Source organism: Ictalurus furcatus, chromosome 14, assembly GCF_023375685.1.
Source record: "Ictalurus furcatus strain D&B chromosome 14, Billie_1.0, whole genome shotgun sequence".
In the NCBI taxonomy this organism is placed as follows: Eukaryota; Metazoa; Chordata; class Actinopteri; order Siluriformes; family Ictaluridae; genus Ictalurus; species Ictalurus furcatus.
The window spans coordinates 29,843,494-29,853,493 of NC_071268.1; the positions used below are offsets into that span (position 1 = coordinate 29,843,494).

Genomic DNA, 10,000 nt, shown 5'->3' on the forward strand with positions numbered 1-10,000 from the left:
TAAAAATACGAGCTAAAAGAAAAACAATCGGTAACTCTGCATTTCAAATGATTATTAGAAACGGAACAGACTAGAATATTATTCACTGCTTATTGATCATGGAAATGACACAGTACTTCACAAAACTGCTAAATACTAAAGAAATCTACAGGAACACTGTATAAAAATTGATTGTGGTTTACTCACCACATTCAGCCGTGTGTACGGTGATGCACAGCACTAGAGCGGTTAAAGTGAGAACCAACATCGTCCGCTGTCTTCGCCAAACTGATGTAGGATCATTTGGGTTTGGTTTCAATAAGGAAAGTACGAGGAAATGAAGAACACAGAATGACGTGCTGCCAGACGCGTGGGTTCATCATTACGTTATAGCTGTCTGAAATGTTCACTTCCACGTCACACACACTCTTCTGGTCAGACACATTGCCAAACTTTTCTTATTTTGTTTATTTCATATTTCAACATTATCCCGAACCTCGCTGGTCATTCTGTTTTTTTTCTACTTCCGTTTCTTATGATTATGGATTTTCACAAAAATTACATTACCTCCTGCCTGCCTGATGTAAACGCCTGTCTTAGACTGCACAACATTCACACTAAACTCTACAGTGACATATTGTACAGTGAAATAACAGCCATTTACTGTAAGCATTATTGTGATGACAGTAGTTTAGTGGTAACTGTTTCCTGTAAACAAACTGTAATTTGTTTTTTTAAAGATACTAAAAATTTGCTGTACTTTCCGAAAAGTGCTGCCAGAAACTCTCAGTAATTTGTTAAAGATTTCATGTAATTTACAAAAATGTACTTTTGTTTACTAAGTTTACTAAAACTTTACTGTAGTTTCCTTTAAACAATTTACTCTCATTTACTAAAACCTTATTAAAGTTTATGAAAACCACACTGTAATTTACTACAAATTTAATTCACAAAAAAATGACTATAGTTTACAAAGTAATGCTGACATAAATCACTGAAATTTACTAAAAACATTCTGCAGTTTAATCAAAATGTACTGTAATTTACTAACAACTTACTGTACTTCACTAAAAATACTGTATTGCCAAAATGCACTGTAATTTACTGAAAAAACTTTACTAAAAAGTCTGGCAACACACCCTGTAATTTACTAAAAACAAACAGTAATTCACTACAAATGCTGCGAAAAGCATACTGTAATTTCATTAAAACCATACTGAATTTACTCGAGATTTTCTGTAAAACTGAAGTTTGAAAAGTCCAGTTAGAATTTTGTGAAAAATTCATGTTAATGTTTGATTATTGGGGTGTTTTCATGCATCGCAGTCCAAAAATTTGACGACATGCATCATAGGAATGCGGATTCACATCATGGAAATCATTCTGATGCATCTGATGCAACTGCTCTGTTAACCCTGACCCTAACCCACTCCGCACCACTGATCCGCAGCGTAATCGGGCATTTTAGCGACTTTGGAGCTCTATTTCCTGTAAAACGACGCCTCAGAGACGCTGCTACGGAGCTCATTGTGTTTCCTTCGATCACTTTCCCCAGATCAGAGACTCCGTTTATTCAATCACATTTTTGGGAGAATTTATAAAAGTATTTATTTATTTTTAAGGTATGTTGAACCCTTAATACATTTCCAACATTAAACCGCTGTTTTATTTATTATTTTTATACAGACAGAAATGCACATTGTTTTGCATTGTTTATGATTCAGAAAAAAAGAAGTTTCAGAGTCCTTTTCATTCATAATTCTTTTTCAGTAAAACCCACTGTTCTTTCAATGCCCGCTGTTCTTCAGAAAAATCCTCCAGGTCCTGCACATTCTTTACTTTTGCAGCATCTTCTGCATATTTGAGTCCTTTTCCAACAGCAGCTATATGATGTTGAGATCCGTCTTTTCACACTGAGGACAACTGAGGGACTCGTACACGACTATTACATGAGGTCCAAACATTCACTGATGATCAAGAAGGCAACACGATGAATACATTAAGAGCCAGGGGGGTGTAAACTTTTGAACAGGATGATCGGGATCAAATATGCAGAAGATGCTGGAAAAGTAAAGAATGTGCAGGACCTGGAGGATTTTTCTGAAGAACAGTGGGCAGTTTAACTGCTCAGGACGAACAAGGGACTCGTGAACAACTCTCACAACACAAACGCACAAATCGCTGCCAAAAATGAGGTTGTGTGTCATAGTCTATAATTATATGAAATAATTACACAAAACACCGCAGGATGCAGAAGTTTCCAGATGATTCACCAAAACAGGAAGTGAACAGTGTGTGGCAACTTTTATTGCTAATACAAAAAAGTACACAGAAATGCGTACATGGGATTACGTGTAAGATGAATTCATTAAAGAAAAACTGTAACGTAACACGATTACGGCATCCAATTTTTAATAACTAAATACAGTAGATTAGAGCTGCAGCTGTATTTATTATTAATAATCATATAAAGACAAACTTCAGGTGTTATTTCTGGGCTTCTGGACCTTGGTGTAAAGCGGTCCAACTTGGTCCCCTTCTAGAAATAAAGACAAGAAGTGAAATTTGATAAAAACTCAACACAGAAATAGTGAGTAAAATAGTGGCACTTTACAATAACAGCCATGAATAAACATCTCTCTGTATAGCCTTAAGCATTACAGTGTGAAGCATCACTCTCAGACTGACAACGTCTCGGACAGCAAACAAAGCAACTAATTACTACTAATTACTTTCTCCTGTAATAAACTCTGTGTTGCTGTTCTACTGCAATACGTCTCATCCTTTTTTCTCATCCTTTTTCTTTTTTCGTCTCATCCTGTTTATTATTATACTTCATATAAACATATATTACTAAGCAATATCACAAGAACATGTTTGAACAAGAACAAGAGTGCTGTAATACCAGATATTAGCACGCTGTGATTCGTCTACAGATGATCACAAATAATCACAAATAATCACAGGTGATTGTGGGACGTCACAAATAATCACAGGTATTTACAAATAATCACAGGTGATCACGTGTTATGACAGTTAATCACATTTAATCACAGGGGATCACAGGAGCAACATTGTCGTGCTGGTTAATTAGCACCTGCACTCACCCTGAGTGGAATGTATGCCATTTTGGTGATAGAAGAAGATCATGACGTGGTGATATAATAACAGAAACACTGAGATGTATGTGTGTGTGTGTGTGTGTGTGTGTGTGTGTGTGCATGCGCGTATATACCTGTAGTGTTGGACGTTGGATGTGTTGCCAGGAAATATACAGCCTCGCTCTCTCTCTCCTGATCACCTGATGAAGCAGAGCAGGTTTCATTAGACTCGTTTCTTTAGGTAACAGATGTATACCATGTTTCCTGCAACTGAATATTTATTAAATAAAGCGTAAACTCCTCCGTCCTGAAGATGTCAGAAAACCTACAGCTTCACCTCTGACTGTTACAAAGCGCTGACACTGGAGACTCCTTCCATACACGTTAAATAAACATCTCCTTACCGAAAACTTCACCAAATCAACGATTGCACGTTTTTTAATGAATTTATTAATCAGTGAATGAGCCGTTACTATAGAAACGATAACGTACTAGAACGCTCATGTTTATTAGTGTATCATTAATATGCATACATTTCTAGCAGAAAAATGACATAAAACTAGTTGAATTTTTTTAATTAATTTGAGCTTAAAAATGAATATAGGCATCATACTAAATGTTCCAGAAGCCATGTGACCAAAACACAGATTCAGTTCATTAATCATGTAATTAGAGTAACAGGATGACCATGAACACACACTGAAGTCCTTTATATAAAGGAGAGTTAGGGGCGGTGGTGGCTTAGCGGTTAAGGTTACTGATCAGAAGGTCGGGGGTTCAAGCCCCAGCACTGCCAAGCTGCCACTGTTGGGCCCTTGAGCAAGGCCCTTAACCCTCTCTGCTCCAGGGGGCGCAGTATCATGGCTGACCCTGCACTCTGACCCCAACTTCCTGACATGCTGGGGTACGTGAAGTAAAGAATTTCACAGTGCTGTAATGTATACGTGATCAATAAACACTCATTATCATTAAATGTACAAAATGCCTTGTTTGTCTCTTAGACATACAGAATGATACATGATGATACACACAACCAACTGCACAAACAGACTCTGCGCTCGGGTCTCCGTCAGTGGACAGTTCATGATTTCCGTGGAAGAGTCTTCATGTTGAGACTGTGGTGAATTTACAGAAGGGATTTATTTATAACCACACTATCCAGATGAGGACGGGTTCACTTTCTGAGTCTGTTCCTCTCAAGGTTTCTTCCTCATATCGTCTCAGGGAGTTTTTCCTCACCACCGTCTCCTCTCGCTGCTCATTAGGGATAAATTCATACATTTAAAATCTATATCCTGAGTTTATATATTTCTGTAAGGAGGTTTGGGGCAATGTCCACTGTAAAAAACGCTATATAAATAAAACTGAACTGAATTGAATTGAACTGCATGTATCACAATCTATAATCCTGCTAACAAACTGGCGGGAAACAGTAGTTTATAAAATTAGTTCGAATATACTTTCACTTAATGGCTGAAACGCAAGAAAATGTTTTAAAGTCTACACAGTAGAGAACTGTTTAGCTGAAAAGAACAGCTGTCTGAGTTTGTAATTCTTATTAAAGGATTAAAAGCCTTATTAAAAAGATGATAACGTGATGATATGATGACAGAAACACTGAGATATGAACCTGTAGTGTTGGACGCTGGACTTTGTGCCAGGAAATACACAGCATCGCACTCTCTCTGCTGATCAGCTGGAAAACGGCAATTTAAAAAAAAAAAAACATCATGTAATTGCTGATGATACACTTCTACAAGCTGAATAATGAAATAAAACGCTGCGTTAGTAGTGAACTCACCACACCGTGGGGCTTCTGGAGGCTCCTGAATAACGTCATAGATGTGTGTAACACTACATCCTGTTACAAATACACAACAGAAATAATGCTGTTTTAATACTCTTCGCATTTTTATCCATTCGTATCTATATGGAATATACCGTATGTAATCAGGTGATGAATGAGCTGACTGGGATTAGGGCTATGAAGCACATGGAGCACTGGGACTGAGAACCCCAGCTCTGAATTGTACATCCTGTACGCCAGCTGAGAGAATAATAATCTAGTGTTTATACCACAGTGATAATAAAGCGTTCACGAGAACCATACGAGTTTGTTTCCTTTCTTCATTCTTCATTTTTCTTCATCCTTCGCTTCCTTTCTTCAACCACTGCAGCCTCAGGTTCCTGTTCTTGGCTGACAGGAGTGGAACCTGACGTGGTCTTCTGCTGTTGCAGCCCATCAGCCCCGAGGTTCGTCACTCCAGCCTTTCTGTCAGCTTGAACCCATCTGCCCAATCTCCTCTGTCCTCTCACATCAACAAGGTGCTGTAGATCCACACAGCCAATCAGTAACAACCGTGTCACGTGATTACATGGAGTGACACGCCCCCTAGATGTAGCTCCATTTGGGCTAACTCTTATTAGCCTGGTTCGGTGACAGTTCCACAACGCATCATCAGTAAACATCTTACAGACTCAGTAGCAGGCGTAATGAACGTGAACACAGTGGATCATTTACTCTCTTTACTTTACTTACTGTCATTTACACCCTAAAGTGTGATTGGAGGAGGAACTAAACGTTGATAGACTGATCTCACATTATCTAATCAAAGTACAAATTACACAAAAGGACAGAAGACGGAAGCGTAAGTTGAGTGGTTTTGTTGTTGTTGTTGTTGTTGTTGTTGTTGTTGTTGTTGTCATCAGTGAGATCTCAGAAGATAATGTATTGGTCAACCTTAATAGTTTAACTGTTGAGCTATTGATAGATATTAGATTAGAAGTGCACCTATTGTGCTTTTTCAGATATTACCTTTCATGTAGTGTTATGTCGCTGTTTGTGAATGTAAAACATCTGCAAAGTTTCAAAAATCAAAAGCGCACGACAGACGGCGTTATCGACTCCCAAAAGAAGGAAGCGATTCTGAACAGCTGAAACGAGTCGTTAGTGATTCCAGACTTTACCTCCTGTACTAACCTACGTAGGTCTGTAACAAAAAACCCATCTCTGGTCTTCATCGGCTGCTCAAACAGCTTTGACCCGCCCTCAAACACTACAGCTGAGGTTGCGTCCTGAAAGAGTCAGCTTCCTGTCTAGAAGACATTGTTATCTGTGCTGCAAAAACAAAACCACTTTGCACGGACTCCCAAAGTACGAGGATGTAAAGCGTTCGTGTTCCCGTCATTTCACTGACGACTGCTTCTCAAACCTAGCCGAAGTTGACGAGGGATTTGCGAAAGGATTATTCATTAAAGACGCGACCACACCCACTTTATTTAGACCATCTGGCGCCTCTGGATCACAACCTGTAAGTATGATTAATTATTTATGTATATATTTTCTACCGAGTGTTCCAAATGAGTACTTTTCTGTTGTATACATGTACAGCCAGTGCACAGCTGTTAGCCTGTTAGCTGTTAGCCTCTGCTAACCGGCTAACTCACGTTATTGCCAAACTATGTATAAACTGTCCACTGAGAAACGTCCTGTTCTCGTCGTGCTTGCGACGGTGGCTCGGGTTGATCTTATATATCAGATATGGTAGTGGGCGTTTCCTTTCTGACACACACTGTAAGCGGTAGACCAATCACAACAGACTGGGACATCTGACCAATCAGAGCAGAGTACGCTCCCTTAAAAGAGGTGATGCTGCAATGTAAATGATGAGAAAATTAAAGTGTGTTTTGACCTCGGATGCATTTACACCTACTGTATGAGACTGCTAAAACAAAATTAGGCACTTTTAATATAGCACAATAGCGGCACTTTAAATCCCTTTCCATCTACTGTAACATCCCCGGCAGCTGCCACGAGTGCACTTCCTTTTCATACCTGTTTGTACCAGTTTAGAGCAAATGATCTGTTCAGTCTGAATAACAGGTTTGTGTTCAGTTCCAAACTGATACTTACTGTGTTGATTAATTAAAAATGATCTGATAAAATTGCAGTTAGTATTAATAGCAGACTCACCAGGTTGTGGGTCTGCTGGAAGGTTGATAACGGAGTCATACATGTGTACCTGGTTCTGTTGAGCTGCTGAGATATAGAGCATAAATACTACTATAGAATCACATAATTAGGTTAAATGTAATGAAGTACAAATAGTTTCTAATGAAGTCACCATTTCCCACCTTTTCTTTTAGTGAAAAATCCCCATATTGACAGAACCAACAGCACCACACAGCTCACACCGACTACAGCAGCGACGATCCACTCTGAGAACACATCATCATCATCATCATCATCATCTTCATCATCATCACCATCATTATCGTCACTTTTGGTCCCTGAGGCTAGAGTATACATCAAGTTAATTAAGTGAATTACATTGTGTTGTGAATTATATTAAATGGTTTTATTTTTGGTTTAAAAAAAAAATCACATTTAATATCCAGATTAAACATTAAAGTAGAGCACAGAGTAAGAATTATACAAGGTGTGGAGTCTCTATAATTAGAGTTGGTTGAAAATGTAGTTTCGTATACAAACATGATAGAAATCTGATTTCATCCCCTAAATGAAAGGTTACGAATGAATGAATTTCAAACTTTTTTGTCTAAACTGTCATTGGTCAGTGGTTTCCTGTAAACGTAACTGAAATTATAGCATACAAGGTGGAAAAAAAGTACAACTACGTCGTTGTTGTAGGTGATTTCCACTGGGTGAACCACAAGATGGTACTACTTACATTCCACCAGAATGAGAAATGCCCACCAGGGGTACAAACTAATCTGGATAAGGTTTACACCAACATCAATAAAGTATTATCCATGTTCCCATCTTGTACTGTTACAAACCTGTCATTATCAAGGACACACAAGTCTCCAAAGTAGTAAAATATGGACACTAGGAGCTATTCACAGCTTCAGGACTGTTCCAAAGCACAGACTGGAGTCTGAGACCAAGCACACCAGGTCCTGTCCTACACCAAGAACCAAAACCATGCATAAACAATGAGGTTTGAAGACTACGAAAGTCAGGGAACATGGCCTTCAGAGCTGGCGATGCTGTAGCATACAGTGAATCCAGGCCAGATCTCAAGAGAGGAAAACAGGACTGCCAAACAGCACTACAAACAACATAACGAGGATTATTTCTATTACAATAATTATCCCCAGTGTACGTGGGAAGATAGCCAATCTGTCATAGATTACAGCAATAGGGGTCTCAGTCTTCACAGCAGTGATGCCAACCTAACTGAAGAGCTCATCCACTCCTTTGTCCAGTTTGACAATCAGCATCAAAGCCCAAAGCACCAACAATGACACAGGACTAACATTACACACACACATGAGGTGAGGCGAACTCTACGGAAAGTAAACTCGTGTCCTCAAGGTCACCATGTGACTTTGTGTTAAAGGTCTCAGCATGTGTGCTGGACACAAGTAGGAATCCAGGTTTTGAAACATCGACACTGAAAGCTATTCAGAAAAATGTCTTTTACACTTTATCTATTAATGTCATGGCCTCTAGGGGCAGTTCCACCGTGGGCCACTAGAGGACACCCGGACTCCAAGTGTAGAATTACTTCCTCCATGGTTTGCCTTATTTCCTGTGTGGATCAGGCTCACCTGTTTGTTATTTTCCTGATTTGCTCCCCTGTTTATGTCGTCTTGTCAGTTGGGGCATTTTGTCAGGTTTTGATGGGTTTGTGGCAGATTTGTGTTAAGTTACTGTTAAGTGTCGTGCCAGTGTTTTGTTTTCATGAGTAGCTGAGCTGATGTTTGCACTGTGTATATTTTGTTCATTAGTCTGTTATTCTGTTAGTCCTAGCCTTTGTCTCTGAGTTTTTGTTCCAGGTTCATGTTTCTCTGTGTTTGTTGTTTCCACGTGTCTTTTCCCTGTGTCTGATTTAAGAAGTGTGCATCCGTCTCCTTGGACTTCATTATGACAATACAATGACAATCTGCTTTTTTTCTGTCTTATTAACTTCAAGAGATGAAAAATGCTGGTGAGGGTGTTTAATATAAGTGAGAACTTGAACTAACTAGAAATGTACTCCCCCATTAATTGTAACTGTAAATGGATTAAAAAAAAAAAGGTATGATATAATAAATTTAACAAATTAATTGTTGGCAAATTGCAGCACTCAGGCGCTTTACTGATCACGTTGTATAACGTGTCTTCTGATAGGAACACTGCGGATATGAGCTTTATTCTACAGATAAACCTTTGTGTGTGAGGACAGTTTTAATGAATTACCTTTTCCAGCGGAACCTTTCTCTGTCTCGCCGGTGCTACCTGAGTGTAGAGGTAATAATAAGAGTTATACGGGTTGTGGCTGTAATGCAGATAAACAACACGACAAATAAAAAAATAAATAAATAATGTGGTAATGATTTACATTAACATTCCCTTAACTGACACTGTTTACTGCATCAACACACTATCAAATTCAGTATTTAAAAACTTACGTTATAAAAATAAAAAATAAAAATCATAAAAAAATTCTAGCTTTAACACAGACAAAATAAATATAAGTAATTGGTGATGTGCATCTAATTAAAGCATGGGTAAAGAGGACTTACTTTTGAATCAATGATACAAACAAAGTTACTGTATGCTTACTCGGTGATGGAGTGACAGTCAGATTGACCACAGGAACAGCGTTACAGTAGTAAACCCCCGAGTCTGAGAGAGACAGATTCTTTATATGGAGTGATGAATCCCCCAACACAGTGTATCTGTTATCTGGATCAGGTCTGAGTTTAATGGTGATTTCTCCATGTTCAGCAGTGAGGATGTCCCCTCTCCCTCCATCAACACCTTTACTCCACACCACTTTACTATTATTTACACAGACGAGAGAAGCGTCACTCCCCTCTGTGTGGATCTGATTGAATATGTCTGTAAGAACAAATATAACAAGGACTGAAATGTACACAGATTTTTCTAATATCTGTCTGTTTGTTTTTAT

The 10,000-nt window shown here is 38.6% G+C and overlaps 2 protein-coding genes across 7 annotated transcripts in view; both read right to left on the bottom strand.

Annotated features, from left to right (window-relative positions):
• The window catches only part of LOC128618270 (uncharacterized), a 19,564-nt gene extending 18,981 nt beyond the window's left edge, over positions 1-583 (bottom strand). The window contains exon 1 of the mRNA XM_053641809.1: positions 187-583. Coding sequence (XP_053497784.1) covers positions 187-247 — 61 coding nt within the window. The 5' untranslated portion in view covers positions 248-583. The remainder of the gene's footprint in view (positions 1-186) is intronic.
• Positions 584-1,826: 1,243 nt separating this feature from the next.
• Positions 1,827-10,000, bottom strand: part of LOC128618268 (uncharacterized) — a 9,883-nt gene continuing 1,709 nt past the window's right edge. Inside the window, exons 2-9 of one of the 6 annotated variants that reach the window (XM_053641806.1) lie at positions 9,652-9,930; positions 9,286-9,324; positions 7,215-7,376; positions 7,054-7,119; positions 4,882-4,941; positions 4,711-4,776; positions 3,215-3,280; positions 1,827-2,518 (exon numbers count right to left, since the gene is read on the bottom strand). In XM_053641806.1, coding sequence (XP_053497781.1) covers positions 2,460-2,518; positions 3,215-3,280; positions 4,711-4,776; positions 4,882-4,941; positions 7,054-7,119; positions 7,215-7,376; positions 9,286-9,324; positions 9,652-9,930 — 797 coding nt within the window. In that variant the 3' untranslated portion in view covers positions 1,827-2,459. Of the gene's footprint in view, positions 2,519-2,925; positions 3,281-3,700; positions 4,777-4,881; positions 4,942-7,053; positions 7,120-7,214; positions 7,377-9,285; positions 9,325-9,651; positions 9,931-10,000 lie in introns of those variants that run through there. The other 5 variants (XM_053641808.1, XM_053641807.1, XM_053641804.1 and 2 more) reach the window with 5 other exon arrangements.